Source organism: Sus scrofa, chromosome 15, assembly GCF_054392235.1.
Source record: "Sus scrofa isolate SSC_HxYL_T2T_F1_AM1 chromosome 15, Sscrofa_HxYL_maternal_Yorkshire_Landrace_v2.0, whole genome shotgun sequence".
Lineage (NCBI taxonomy): Eukaryota > Metazoa > Chordata > Mammalia > Artiodactyla > Suidae > Sus > Sus scrofa.
The window spans coordinates 117,955,260-117,971,164 of NC_139397.1; the positions used below are offsets into that span (position 1 = coordinate 117,955,260).

At 38.8% G+C, this 15,905-nt stretch overlaps 1 protein-coding gene across 6 annotated transcripts; it reads left to right on the forward strand.

Moving 5' to 3' along the window:
- The first annotated feature begins 76 nt into the window (after positions 1 to 76).
- Positions 77 to 11,760, forward strand: MAIP1 (matrix AAA peptidase interacting protein 1). Of its 6 annotated transcripts, none has more exons than XR_014830092.1 (5): positions 77 to 536; positions 7,026 to 7,097; positions 7,786 to 7,912; positions 9,462 to 9,563; positions 11,357 to 11,760. XR_014830092.1 is itself a non-coding variant. In XM_003133571.4 (5 exons), the coding sequence occupies exons 1-5, from the start codon at positions 96 to 98 to the stop codon at positions 11,433 to 11,435; spliced, it is 867 nt and encodes a 288-aa protein (XP_003133619.1). In that variant the 5' UTR covers positions 77 to 95; the 3' UTR covers positions 11,436 to 11,760. The 6 variants fall into 6 exon arrangements, 2 of the variants coding, with proteins under 2 accessions (XP_003133619.1, XP_084856446.1); XR_014830093.1 differs by lacking the exon at positions 9,462 to 9,563 and adding an exon at positions 9,601 to 9,743; XM_003133571.4 differs by having other exon boundaries at positions 9,416 to 9,563.
- The last annotated feature ends 4,145 nt before the right edge of the window (positions 11,761 to 15,905 follow it).

Below are 15,905 nucleotides of genomic sequence, written 5' to 3' on the forward strand. Positions count from 1 at the left end.
ACTCTTCCAGTCTTTCTCCAAACCCGCTGAGGTGTTTCCCACCGACTTTCTTTCCGTATTGCACTAGCAAACGCTGGGGGTGAAAGGTCACAAAGATGGCGCTGGCCGTACGTCTTTTATCCCGCTTACTGCTATTTCGGCCTCTGCCCGGCTGGGCCGCCCGACTCCAGAGCCCTGGTTCGACCGAGGTGAGGCCGCCATGGCCTGGATTTTGCTGCTTCTGCCGCCGCCGCCTTGGTTCGGGAACGACCCCATTTCCTCGAGTCTCTTGGGCCTTGGCGCTGCCAGCTCGGGGTCCTGGGCGTCCCCTGCTCAGCCCTCGGGAGCTCCCTGCAACCCTCCCCGCCTTCTCTTCCTGCTCTCGGCGAACCTACAGCACGGAGGATCAGCCCCAGCAGCGCCAGAAAACCAAGATGATCATTCTGGGGTTCCCCAACCCCATCAACTGGGTTCGGACTCGAATTTACTCCTTCCTTATCTGGGCCTATTTCGACCAAGAGTTCAGCATCGCAGAATTCTCAGAGGGAGCGAAGCAGGTTTGTTTAATTTCTCTGCAGATAATCTGCCCACCTCTCACGCATTCAGCTATTACACGAAAAAGTGTTTAGCGGTGAGATTTCCACCAGGTCCCAAGTTATGAAATATGGGTAGTCACGCAGCCGCAGAGCCCTCCGGACACTTCCTGACTTAAGCGTCTCCTTATGTTTTATATGGTCGCCGAGAATAAAAGGGTTTGATGGAGACTCCAGGGTGAAGTCCCTTAATTATCTTTTCCACTCTCTACAGGTTTTGAATCAAATAGAAATGGATTCAAAGCCTGTTTCGGCCACTTCTGCCAATGGCTCTTTTTTCTGAATGTCATTTTCTGCAGAATGAAGAAGGCAGTATTGATTGTATGCTGGTATTGATATATTTACTCCTAATTTTTTCAGATTATTTCTATAAACAAGGCCATTAATGTTTATTTATGTGACCTGCCTGTTATAAATTAAATGTTTTCAGCTTTATGTAATCATTATCAGTATTAACTCCTGCTTTTTGCTTCCTGGAGTCAACTCTTGATTGATTTATCTTTTTATAAAAGAGTTAAAAAGCAAAGGGCAGACCTGATTAATAGCATTGTAAGGGATAAATCTCTGCTTATGTTCTCAAAATCTTTTGCCTGTGCAGAGGTAAATAATCATGATGCTACTTTTTCCACGGTTGCAGCTGATGACTTGAGCTTGTCTACCTCATGCTCTTTTATGTGTCAATAAGGAATGGAAGTCATCTCCCAACCATGGGCAGGAATCAGGCCTAAGTGCCTATTTCCTCTCAACACGGGAGCATGGGACACTTTTTAGTCACTGTTTGATACTAAAGGGCCTCCAGCTGTGAGCTGTTTTAGCCCCTATACTTGCTGTTAAGTAGTATCTGCACACTTCATCAGCCAGTCTATATGCAGTTGTGCCCCATCTAAGTCAACTTTTGTGCATTTCCAAAAAGAATGTTGGGTCATCCATAGCAAATATTTAGCAGTTCCCAATAAACCAGTGGTTACTTAACATACCTTTCATAAGCAAACCAGTATGATTTCGAAGGATGTGTCCAAAAGAACCCTTCCTACTAGATCTCATAAGGCAACTGTGCATTTTTTTGCATAGATATAATTCTAAGGCTTGGAAATAATCTGGTACAAAAACACTGGCTACTTGACTCTCACCTCAACTTTTTCTCCTTTGGCTCACCTGCCAGCGGTAAGAGTTATCTTGGGTTGTGAATATCAAGTTATCAATTAGATTATGTTCATTAAGTTTTTCTTTTTTATCATAAAACATGAAAACAAAAAGTTACCTTAGGGCTCATCATTTTAGTCTAATTCTCCTTTATAGCTGATAAAAATCAACTTCTAAAAAAATGCAATGATTGGCTCAAGGATGCATAGCTAGCAATTGCTGAGGTTCACTATCCTGTGACCCACCCTACAAGCAGTCTTGGTCTTCCAGAGTCACTAGAAATTGAGATGGTTAAGTACAATCTAGGCAAGCTTTTTATTTTTAAATTTATTATTTAAAAAATTTTTAATTGAAGTATAGTTGATGTACAATATTATGTAAGTTACAGGTTTACAATCTAGTGATTTACAATTTTTAAAGGTTATACTCCATTTATAGTTACTATAAAACATTGGCTATATTCCCTGTGTTGTACAATATGTTCTTGTAGCTTATTTAATATCCATCTAGGCAAGATTTTATTCATCATGTGAGCCAGAGGAATAGGTGGTCCGATGAAATACAACCCTTTAACAGATTCGTTAGCTCCCGCAAATCCTACTTTTCATTCCTACGTACATATGACATGATATCGTCCATATTACTGCCATCAAGCCACATTAATCATACATCGTTTGTTTTCCTTTATCCTGCTTGAATGTTTTAGCCTTTTCTATGAAAAAGTGGACTATTTTCTAGAAGCCTCTTTAGGTTAAGCACTCCTGTATCATCAAGGCCTTATCAGGGCAGCTTACAACAGTTCTGACACTAACTTCCCAGATTTAATGCATACCCCTCAGGTTAAGGGCTCAGTCCGACATGACTGCCCCCACTTCAGATGCTAGTCACAAGTCCAGGCCTCCAGTACTTTTGACTGACCAGCTATAAGTTAGGTGTTTCCACATCTCCTTTCCTCAGGTTCAGTAGTTTGTTAGAATGGCTCATAGGACTCAGGAAAGTACTTTACTATTTCCAGTTTTGTTATAAAGGATACAACTCAAGAACAGCCACCTGGAAGAGATGCATAGGACAAGGTATGTGGGATGTGGTGTGGAGCTTCCATGCTCTCTCCAGGGGCTCACTCTCCCAGCTCCTCCATGTGTTCCCAGAGCTAATCTCTTGGGCTAGGGTTTCTATCTAGCTTTTACTTATGTAGGATGATTGTTTAAATCATTGGCCATTGGTGATTAGGTCATTCCCCAGCCCCTCTCCCCTACCTGGAAGTCACAGCTGGTAGGAGAGACAGGGGTGAAAGTTCCAACCCTCTGATCACATGGTTGGTTCCTCTGATAGTCACCCCCATCTTTTAAGAGTTCACCTCATTAGCCTAAATGCAGGTATAGTTGGAAGGGGCTTATTTTAGGAGTTCTGTGCCAGAAACCAGAATGAAGGCCAAATGTATATATCTTATTGTATCAGCGTCACAGTGTAGACCTGTGCATGTGATATATCTTTCTGTTACTGCCATCAAACCACGTTAACCATATACTGTTTGTTTTCTCATGTCTTGCAAGCACATTTTAGCCTTTTCTATGAAAAAGAGGGCTGTTTAGGTTAGGCAACCTCATATCATCAAAGCCTTATTGGGGCAGCCTCTTTCCTAATGGTTCATTATCATCTTACAGGATAATTTGCTCAGGTGTGATCTTCTATGGCCACATGAAATAGAGTCTCATAGCTGGGTTTCAACATGATGGTTATTGTCTTTGTTTCGTCTTACCAGATACCACCCATCTTCTGTACACAAAGGCTTGCTAAATCATATAGTGTCTCTGAACCCTGAGAGCCTCTAAAGTGTTAGCAAGGGGTCCTTGAATCCATTTAGAAGTATGCTTCTTTTTCCTCAGAATTTAACTCCATTGTTGATAGGGCTGCCTCAACAGAATACCTCTGTCTGGGTTGCTTAAAACAACAGAACTTCATTTTCTCGCAATTCTGGAAGCCAGAAGTCTAAGAACAAGGTATTGACAGGTTTGGTTTCCTCTGAGGCCTCTCCCCTTTGCTTGTAGATGATTGCCTTCTTGCTGTGTCCTCACATGGTTTTTTTCTCCTCTGCATGCATTGCGCTGGTATTTTTGTGTGTTTCCAAATTAGCTCCTATAAGGACACCAGTCAGATTGGTGGTGGCCCACCCTCATTTAACTTTTCACCTCTTTAAAGGCCCCATCTCCAAATATAGTCACGTTTTGAGGTACTGGGAGTTAGCGCTTCAACATATGAATTTGGGGAACACAGTTCAGCTTGTAACACTTATTCAGTATTGTCTGTCTGACATACCTGTACATACTCTTTCTCTTGCCAGTTCTTCAAATTTCATCTTAGATGTTACTTCCTTTAGGAAGCCTGCTCTGGTGCTCCCAGATGGCTTAAGTGTTCACCTTTATGCTCCCAAATCATCCTATTCTTTTTTTTTTTTTTTTTTTTTTGAGGGGGGGATTTTTTTTTTATTACTCAATGCATTTTATTACATTTATAATTATACAGCAATCATCACAATCAAATTTTATAGCATTTCCATCCCAAACCCTCAGTGCATCTCCTCATCTCCCACACTATTTGGAAACCATAAGTTTTTCAAAGTCTGTGAGTCAGTATCTGTTCTGCAAAAAAGTTTATTGTAGCCTTTTTTTTTAGATTCCACATGTAAATGATAGCATTTGATGTTGGTGACTCATTGTCTGACAGATTTCACTTAGCATGATAATTTCTAGGTCTATCCATGTTGCTGCAAGTGCTGTTATTTATCTACCTTTTTTTTTTTTTTTTTGGTCTTTTTGCTATTTCTTTGGCCTGCTCCCGAGGCATATGGAGGTTCCCAGGCTAGTGGTCTAGTGGTCTAATCGGAGCTATAGCCACTGGCCTACGCCAGAGCCACAGCAATGCAGGATCCGAGCCACATCTGCAACCCACACCACAGCTCACGGCAATGCCAGATCCTTAACCCACTGAGCAAGGCCAGGGATGGAACCTGCAACCTCATGGTTCCTAGTAGGATTCGTTAACCACTGAGCCATGACAGGAACTCCTCTATTTTTTTTTTCCTTTTAATGGCTGAGTAGTATTCCCTTGTGTATATGTACCACATCTTCTTTATCTACTCTTCTGTCGATGGGCATTTGGGTTGTTTCCATGTCTTGGCTATTGTATATAGTGCTGCAGTGAACATTGGAGTACATGAGGTTTGTTTTTTTTTTTTTTTTTTGTCTTTTTGCTATTTCTTGGACCGCTCCCGCGGCATATGGAGGTTCCCAGGCTAGGGGTCCAATCGGAGCTGTAGCCTCCGGCCTGTGCCAGAGCCACAGCAACGTGGGATCCGAGCCATGTCTGCAACCTACACCACAGCTCACAGCAACGCCGGATCATCAACCCATTGAGCAAGGGCAGGGACCGAACCCGCACCCTCATGGTTCCTAGTCGGATTCGTTAACCACTGCGCCACGACGGGAACTCCATGAAGTACATGAGTCGTTTCGAGTCATGGTTTTCTCTGAATAGATGCCCAGGAGAGAGATTGCTGGATCCAATAGTAGTTCTGTTTTTAGTTTTCTGAGGAATCTCCATACTGTTTTCCACAGTGGTTGTACCAATTTACAATCCCACCAACAGTGTAATAGAGTTCCTTTTTCTCCACACCCTCTCCAGCATTTACTGTTTGTAGACTTTTGATGATGGCCATTCTGGCTGATGTAAGGTGATACCTTATAGTGGTTTTGATTTGCATTTCTCTAATAGTGATGTTGAACATTTTTTCATGTGTTTTTTGGCCATCTATATGTCTTCTTTGGAGAATTGTCTGTTTAGATCTTCTGCCCATTTTTTGATGGGATTGTTTGGTTTTTTGGTATGGAGCTGCAGAAGGTGCTTATAAATCCCTTGTCAGTTGATTCATTTGTAAAGATTTTCACCCATTCTGTGGGTTGTCTTTTCATTTTGTTTAGGGTTTCCTTTGCTGTGCAGAAACTTTTTAAGTCCCATTTGTTTATTTTTATTGTCATTACTCTAAGAAGTGGATCTGAGAAGACATTACTGTCGTTTATGTCGGAGAGTGTTTGGCCTATGTTTTCCCCTAAGAGTTTTATAGTATCTGGTCTTATATCTAGGTCTTTAATCCATTTTGAGTTTACTTTTGTGTATGGTGTTAGGGAGTGTTCTAATTTCATTCTTTTCCATGTGGCTGTCCAGTTTTCCCAGCACCACTTATTGAACAGGCCATCTTTTCTCCATTGTATATTCTTGCCTCCTTTATCATAGATTAGTTGACTGGAGGTGCATGGGTTTAATTCTGGGCTTTCTGTCTTGTTCCACTGATCTAAATTTCTGTCTTTGTGCCATGTCATACAGTTTTGATGATTGTTGCTTTGTAGTATAGTCTGAAGTCCGGGAGCCTGATTCCTCCAGCTCCATTTTTCTTTTTCAGGATGTCTTTGGCTATTCTGGGTCTTTTGTGCCTCCAAACAAACTTTAAAATATTTTGTTCAAGTTTTGTGAAAAATGTCCTTGGTAATTTGATAGGGATTGCATTGAATCTGTGGATTGCCTTGGGTAGTATAGTCACCAAATCATCCTATTCTTAAGCCCTGTCATAATCCTTGAACTTGTCCATTTCCTTGGCTCCCTCCTCAAGTAGATCGGAGGCTCCTTGAAGACAGGTAGAGTTTTAATCCACATTTCCATTCCTCACTGCTAGGAATGTGGAGGAGCACAGTCACTTCCCTCCCACTTTAAAATGGCATCTCATATTTCAGAGTTGAAATCTACTGTATTAGACTATGCAAACTCATTATCTTTTCTCCAACTTTTTCAAACCTGCTTGATGTGTCTTAATGAGGTTCAGCTGCAGCCCAGATCACCAGATTCCCAATACCGCCTAAGTTGTGCTGCCATGTATTCATGACTAAGAGGGGCATCGTATAACAGGATGCTGATTACAGCGTCATTATTTAAAAAGGAAACATATAGAAGATTTTTTATTGAGGACCTAGTAAGTTTATCACATACTATCGCACCCCGTCCTTAAAGAGGATACATAAATAGCAATCTGCTCAATTACTGCTGTACCTGTGGGAAGGCCATATGAGAAGAGAAAAGAAACCACTTTTGAAGGAGTCATGCCTAACATCAATATCTGAGTGTGTAACATTGTTTATTTGCCTTTATCATAAAATAGTCTTTGTTACACTTGGCCATTTAAGTATGAACATTGTATGTTTGTGATATTTTAATTATGTTTTGAAATAATAATCACCATCCTCCCCCTACTATTTTTTAAAGGCTTTTTCTCATGTGTCCAAGTTGCTGTCACAGTGTAAATTTGATCTATTGGAAGAACTCGTGGCCAAAGAGGTAAAGTATACTTCCAGTTTTCCTTTAAAAGCAAGTGTAGGAGTTCCTGTCGTGGCTTAGTGGTTAATGAACCTGCTAGCATTCATGAGGATGCGGGTGTGATCCCTGGCCTCGCTCAGTGGGTTAAGGATCCAGCATTGGTGTGATGTAGGTTGCAAACTTGACTGTGGTGTAGGTCACAGACTTGGCTCGGATCTTGCATTGCCGTGGCTCTGGTGTAGGCTGACGGCTGCAGCTTTAATTGGACCCCTAACCTGGGAACCTCCACATGCCGTGGGTTCGGCCCTAGAAAGACAAAGAAAAAAAAAAAAAAAGTGTATTATTCTCTTGCAATGGAGTGATTGTCTCTATTTGTGCTTTAAAATAGTATGTGTGCCATCAGCCAAAGTAGAGTCCCTGTGTCGTGCCTTTTGGGTACTTGGGATCATACAGAAACATAGAATGACTGGCTGCTTAGGGCACAAGTAAGTTAAATTTGATGTCTTTCAGTTCTTATATAGAATGTTCTGTTAGGAATTATCTGATTGAATAATCAGATGCTTTCAGCCTTGCTTTAGAAGGTGAATAAATATGGTAGTAAATTTAAAAATAGTTTTACAAAATTCATTCTGTGAAGAGTTCATTACAGTTTTTGAAAAGCTTTCGAAAACTCAACCAATGAACCATGGTTTGCTTTTTCTATACTTAGGCTCTACATGTATTAAAAGAAAAGGTAACTTCATTACCTGACAACCATAAACATGCCCTTGCTGCTGACATAGATGAAATTGTATACACATCTACAGGCGACATCTCCATTTACTACGACGAGAAAGGTAATGCTGGAGCCCAGTCAGCTTTAAATGATCCACAATTGTCCAGATAAGCTAAACTAAAGAATAATCATGAGGGGTGTTTTGTTGGTACAAGTGGATATTTATAGAACTTCAGAGAAAATAATACGTTCATTCTTTAAAGATCTAGTTCTGGAAGACTTAGGATATGGTAATGGTTTCTTATGCCTTTCTATCTAGAATTTTTCCCCAGTGCTATTTAATTCACAGAAGAGGGCATTGTCACTTAAGTCCATGAAAACTGTCTAGGATAAGCTGTTCCCATGTCCCAAAATGTAAACATTTGTGTTTCAGACTTCCCAACTTAAAGGAAACAATGGAGTATTGTAAGTGTCCAGCCATGTGTTACATGGGAGTGAAGAGTAAAAGAAAAAATAAATAATTTTTTCTAAAGACTGTCTGAAAGTAACATTAACTCAGAATTCCCATGTTGGATTTATTTGGAGAAGCTGAAAGTAATTGAAAGGAATGTTAGCATTTTTATCTTGTTCTTCTCCTTGTCCTGTTTTCCCAATAACATTCCTGAAAACTTACCAACTTATTCCTTCTACAAATATTTGCATGTGTATTATGTGATAGGCACATAGGAAATCTAACCTTTGCTTACATATTTGCCAAGGCAGTGCTGATAGAGGACTCTTAATAGTGAAAATTTTTTCATACACATGGTCATTTGAAATATTTGCAAAGGTACTTTTTTTTTTGTCTTCTTAGGGCTGCACCCACGGCATATGGAGGTTCCCAGGCTAGGGGTCTAATCAGAGCTGTTGCTGCTGGCCTACACCACAGCCACAGCAACGCCAGATCTGAGCTGTGTCTGCAGCCTACAACACAGCTTATGGCAATGCCGGATCCTCAACTCACTGAGCGAGGTCAGGGATCAAACCCGCAACCTCATGGTACCTAGTCGGATTCGTTTCCACTGTACCACATGGGAACTCCCAAATATTTTAATGATGAATGTTTTCTTCTCCCCTAATATTTCAAATTGCATCTCAGCATCATGGTCACTACTTGATTTTTGCACAGTCATTAAGCATAGTAAAGTGATTTAGGGTAGAATAGAAATCTTTCTTCTTTCTGGCAGTTGAGGTTAAAGTAGTTACTTAGCAGCAAAAAAAAAAAAAAAAAAAAAAAAAAAGTGTATACCCCTCTCTTCTTTGGCTTGACAATAGATATCTGTTATAATTTTAGAAAATGCCACAAATTAAAAATACTCCATGTAGCATACTTGGTAAATAGCACATGCTCAGTATGTAGTAGTTGTCATTACTGCTTTGCAGAGAGGAGGGCAAATAGGTCATAAACCCCAAGAGAATTTTCTAAAAATGAACAAGTGTCAATACAGGTATCTTAAGACAGACTTGAATAAGCACTGAATTTGTAACAACTGTATAACTGTTGCCAATTGCTGATTTCATTTTGGTATAAGGATGATAGATTATTGTGATCTGTACTTGTATGTGTGTATGTTTTTTCTCTAAGGAAGGAAGTTTGTTAACATCCTGATGTGCTTTTGGTATCTAACCAGTGCCAACATCCCCAGTGAAACTATAAGTGGAGCCAGTGTGTTCCAGGTTAAGTTGGGGGATCAGAACATGGAAACTAAACAGCTTCTTAGTGCAAGCTATGAGTAAGTCTAATCAAATTTCGTTGTTTCCTTTCTCTAGAAAATGAAAGGTAGTATGAAGGTATGAAAACTAAAGGGAGCTTTAGGAAGAACAGGATTGAAATTTGACAAGTTATTTATGAAGAGAGAAAGTCATAAAGACATACTGGCCACGAAGCAGGAATGTTCAGAAATTAGGAAGAGGTAATATTGTTGAATTTAATTAAACGATCTTTCAGCTGTCTATTACTACATTACAAACCACTCCAAAACTCAGTAACTTCAAGCAGCCATTCATTTTGTTTGCTTTTTTACTGTCATGGTGTTTTCTCTGCTCCCCCTGTCTGGGGTGGCAGGAACCAGCAGATTCATTTCCACAACAGCTTCTTCACTCAGGCGGTGGCACCTTGAGTTCTCCATGTAACATCTCATTCTCCAAGGCCTCTCTTCGTGGTTTGGGCTTATGAGAGCCTCAAGCTATTCACACGTTTATGTGGTGTTTGGCTTCCAAGAGGCAGAAGACAGGGTACCAGACCAGTAAAGGGCTATGCCCAGGATTGAAACATCATTTCTACCACGGTTTTCTGGTCTAAGCAATCACAAGATCTGCACATTGAAAGGGCTTGGAGAGACTCTACCTCTCCACCTTGGAGACAAGAGACATGGATAGGAGATGTAGTTATGGTCATGCTTGGAAAAAAATTCTGCCATAATTGCAGATGGCACATGGACCATATACTCACTAGACATTTTTTTACCATTTCCTACTTACCAAGTACTCTCGTGGGGGTTCAGATACAGAATTGAAGAATTTCCTGACCTAAAGAGTTACTGTCTAATAAGAGGTTAGCAAACTGTTTAAAAGAGACACTATAGGAGTTCCCTGGTGGCCTAACAGGTTAAGGACCTGGCATTGTCACTGTGGCAAGGGTTCCCTCCCTAGCCTGGGAACTTTGGCATACCATGGGCATGTCCAAAAAAAAAAAAAGAGAGAGACACTATAGTGTTATTTTTATTGTGCCAGTAGAATTTGGAACAGTGAACAAGTCATAATTTAATATTTTCAAAAGAATACTATTATGTCACCAGAGTTATACAAGTTTGCTTTGAAATAATGAACAAATCCCCTAAATATGTCCTAAGAAAGAAAACATACTGTTTTGCTAAGGTAAAGGAAATATCTTTATTTTTTCACTTCTCTTGAAGGAAATCTGCTTTTCTTCCCTTTTTTTTTTGCTTCAAATTTTATTTGTAATTACCCCAAATATTCCAAATATTTAAGTACTTATTTAATTTAAATCTACTGAATTGTCTCTATTTTAAGACATCATTTAGAACACTATAATCAACACTAACCTGGTTCTTCTGTTATTCCCTGCTAAGATCAAGGCAGCTCATAAACACTGCTATTTTCAAGATTGAGCTTAGTGTAAGCCATGAGTAAGTCTAATCACATAAACCAGCTTCCATGAACATCTTGTTTTTATCACGATAGTCCAGTTAATTTCTCCTCATATTAGGCATAGTGTTGTAGCTAGTACTTAACAGAATAACACCCTAGTTTCTCTCAAGGACTGTGGAGTGTAGATCGGTCCATTAAAAATACTCATTTTGGTTGAGAATGCACTTCTAATTTTATGGGGATATCTTTTGTGATTAAATTGGTAGCTTTAACATTTTTGTTTTGATTTTAATTTATCATTAACTATTAGCTTTTTGCTAAAAACTAACTCTAATATTTACTTGCAAATTATTCAGTTATCCAAGAGGTATTTGGACCAATAAAAGATTCACATTATTTGTAATTTTTTCCCCAGGTTTCAGAGGGAGTTTACACAAGGAGTAAAACCTGACTGGACCATCGCACGGATTGAACACCCAAAGCTATTAGAATAATCTTTCTTGGGAAAATGAGCTTATTGGACTTTTAGCAATTACTTGAAAAACTAAGGAAGAAAATTTTTTGGATCAGTTGATCTTCACTTAAGTCTGTGGATTAATTTTGTATTATTTTAAAGTATTACTTGTAAATTGGCATGATACAATAAAGCATTTTCCACAGATTGTTATCACTTTCTATAGAAGAAGTCAAAGTAAAAAATTACAGCAGCCCATCATTGGTGTCATATTCAGTGTCATTTCTAATGTTATATATATATGTGTGTGTGTATATATACACAAACTAATTTTATAGGCAATAAAGAAGATATTGAAAAAACTACACATTTCTAAATTAATAGTTCTTTATTTTATTTGTGGTTAATACACTTATACCAATAATTCAAATATGCGTAAGATTTATTTTTAAAAATCACTATTGCTCTTTGATTTTCTCTTTGGTCACTAGTTGGATAAGAAAGAACAAATGGAAATACAGCAGATGGGTCACTACAGAACTAAAGATCAGTGAACTTGAAGCTTACTAAAGCACAAAGAGAAAAAAAGAAATAGAACAGTGCCTCAGTCCCCTGCGGAGTAATATCTGGCCTCTAACATACTTGTATTTGGACTCCTAGGATTTGGGATGGGGAGACAAAACAATGTAAGAAGTAGTGTCTGAAAACTGTAACCCGCAGATTTAAGAAATTCAACAAGCAGGGTAACACATAGAAGATAACTTCACTAAAGCACCTCATAATCAAATTGTTGAAAACGAGAAAATTAAAAAAGAAGCTGAAGAAAAAGACATATCCTGTACAGAAAATGACTGTATGTCTTTTCTCAAACTGTGACATCTTTCTAGTGCCTTGTAGGAGATTTTTTTCTGACGACTCCAAGTTGGAAAGACCCCCAAATATTCATCAGTAGATGGAGGGATAGATAAGTGAGTCCAGACACAAAAGATAAGAATCCAGACACAAAAGAGAACTTAATGTGTATTTGATTTCTATGAAATTTTATGAAAGTTAAAACATGTTCATTGCACATTATTTACAATAGTGTGTGTGTGTGTGTGCGCACGTGCACACACAATGGAGTACAATTCGGCCATTAAAAGAAATCTTGCCATTTGTGACAATGTGGATGGCCCTTGAGGGTCTTATGCTAAGTGAAATTAGAAATGATCTGACTTACCTGTGTAATCTAAAAAACCAAAAACAGCTCTCAGAGCTCACAGAAACATGGGTGGTTGCTGGGAGTGAGGAAGGGATAGATAGGTGTAGGGGTCAAAACGTACAAACTTCCAGTTATAAAATAATTAAGTCATGGGAATGTAATGTACAGCATGGTGATTGTAGTTACTAATACTGCACTGCACATTTGGAAATTGTAAGAGACAAGATCCTACAAGTCCTTGTCACAAAGAGAACAAAACTTTTAAAAGTTGGAGTTCCCGTCGTGGCTCAGTGGTTAATGAAAGAACTAGTATCCATGAGGACTCAGGTTCAATCCCTGGCCTTGCTCACTGGGTTAAGGATCTGGCATTGCCGTGGGCTGTGGTGTAGGTTACAGGTGCGTCTCGGTTCTGGCGTTGCTGTGACTGTGGTGCAGGCTGGCAGCTACAGCTCTGGTTCAACCCCTAGCCTGGGAACCTCCATATGCTTCAGGTGCAGCCTTAAAAAGACAAAGGACAAAAAAATAAAATCTGATGGACATTTAATAGACTTACTGTGGCGATCATTCCACAATGTGTACAAATATCAAATCATTATGTTGTACATCTAAAACTAACGTTATATGTCAATTATATCTCCAAAAAAAGGTTAAAAGTAATCTACGGTGACAGTAAATCAGTAGTTTCCCAGGAGTAATGGTGGAGGAGGGGAGGTTGACTGCAAAGGTATACAAAGGTTTTGGGGGTGATGAAGACTGTATGCTATAATTGTGATAGATCACATTATACAGTTATCACAACTCATCAAACTGGACTTAAAATGACTGCTTTTATTATATATAAATTATATATTTATATTCAAATGGTACCTAAACAAGTCTTGCTAAAATGTTTAGCAAGAAAAGTAAATTGCAGAAAAATAAGCTCAAATGATTAAATTTTTATACCGTATAAAAAGAGAATCTGTTCCACCTAAGATGAAATAGATCAAGAAGGCACATAATACTAAAAAGAAAAACTTGCAACCGATGAAGCTATGATTCGTCATCCGTTTTAAGGTGCCTCTCCAATTCAATGGTTTTTAAATGGATGTGGAATGTGTGATTTAGAGTCCTTGAAATACAGTATGATTTATTGTTTGTGAATATATACATAGACTGTAAAACTGTTTTAAAATGCAGGAGATTAATAAGGTGCTGAATGCGTTATAGTGGCGACTCTCTGGGGAGTAAGGGAGTAGAATGTAATGTTGTTTCTTCACAAAAAATACCTGATACCCAGATTACCGTCTTTATATATTGATTCTCGATAAAAGGAGCCAGGCTTTGGGAGTAAGGCCAAGTCTGTGCAGAAGACAAGCGAGATTAGCCTGAGAGAGATTCTTGGGCCAGAAAGCAAGGACACTATCAAGGCTGACTGGACTTATGTTGAAAGGACACAGGGGCCAAGTTGTCTGGGTTTCCGCTAGGTAAGATGGGACAAGGTGAATATCGAAGAGCGTAATGGTTATGTGGACTGAAACATCAAGTATTTTTAAAAGCCATTAGTTCCTAGTGAAACTCCTAACACACAAACAAGAATATCAGTGGATAATTTTGGAGGTCTTTAGGGAACTGACAATTCATTATTCTAAAAATTCTTAAAGATTAAAATTCAAGCATTTAATTGTGCCTTCACTTCATGTACAAGTGTGCCATTTGTTTATTGCTGTTTAACAAACCCAAAATTTAGTAGTTTAAAATAATAACAGTCACTTATTTGTAAATTTGAGCAGAGTTGATTTGGCAATTTGTCCACTCTATGTGGTGCTTACTAAGGTCACTTGGGGATATTCAGTGGGCCAGGCTAGTACAGAGCATCCAACATGGCTTTACTTGTGCATCGGGCTCCTTCTTGGAGATGGTTGGAAGGCTGGATGCACTTGGTCACTTTTGATCTCTGACTAATCTTTGAGTTTTTCCTCCCCAATTATGTTGGTTTCAGATGAACTATAAATTGGCATATTTTCTGCTACCCCAGAAAATAATTTCCTATCCATGTTACTGAATATAGCTGATTTGGTCTTATGGTGATGGATTGTTTCATCAAATATTTTGGCCATTTAGGGTTGTATGGTAGGGGCTCTATGATATTTGTTTTGACCTCACCAGCTCTTTTCCTTATGGATTTTATAAAATATATATATATATACACACACACATATATGTATAATGTGCTCTATTATATATATTCTATATATTATATAGAATAAATAAAATATGTCCTATTATTTTGTGCTATATATTATATATTTTTGTGTATATACATATATGTGTGGGGAGAGACACTGAGAAAGAAATTTTAAAGAACTGGCTCGTGTGATTGCAGAAGATGGCAAGTCCAAAATCTGCAGGATAGGCTGGCAAGCTGGAGACCCGGGGAAAAGTTGACGCTGCAGTTCAAGTCAGAAGGTGGTCTGCTGGCAGAATTCCTTCTAGATCAGGCCTTCCCACATTAGGGAGGATAATCTACTTGTCTCAAAGTATTCTGATTCAAATGTTAATCTCATCTAAAAAATACCTTCATAAAAACATCTAGAATAATGTTGGGCCAAATATTTGAATACCTGACTATACAGCTATGGTACACAACTATATACTCTCCCCTTAGATTCATCAAACATGTTGCCATCTCTTTCTTTTTCTTTTTCTCTCTGTCTACACACACACACACACACATACAGAGGTTTTATCGAAACCATCGGAAAGATTTCAGATGTTTACTCTTAAATATTTTAACAGGCATTCCAAAAAAAAGGGGGGGGGACATTATCCTATATAAACATAAGAACATTAGCAATAATTTAATATTCATCTACTTCATCTAGTATTTAATCCAAATTTAAAATTCCACTGTTTTCAAAATATCTTTTTGTACTGAAATTCAATCAAGGTTCACACATTGCATTTGCTTACCATGTCTCTTAAATCTTTTAAACATTTTTAGGATATCCTCCATTCTTTTTATGACATTTCCATTTTGAGGAGTCTAGGGTAGCAGACAGCATGTCCCATATCCGAATTTATTTGATTATTTTACTGTGGTATCATTTCTGTAAGCTGGAAGTTAGGGCTAAAGGCTTGATTAGATTCAAGAATATCTTTTAAGTGATCTGTGTACATGCACACACACACACCCACACACACACACCCACACAAGTTAGGCCGAATAAGGCCCCTGGTGATGTCTACATCCTTAGCCCTGGAACATGTGAATATTGTCTTACACGGCAAAATGGCACTTTGTATGTGTGCTTAAGGGTCTTGTGATGG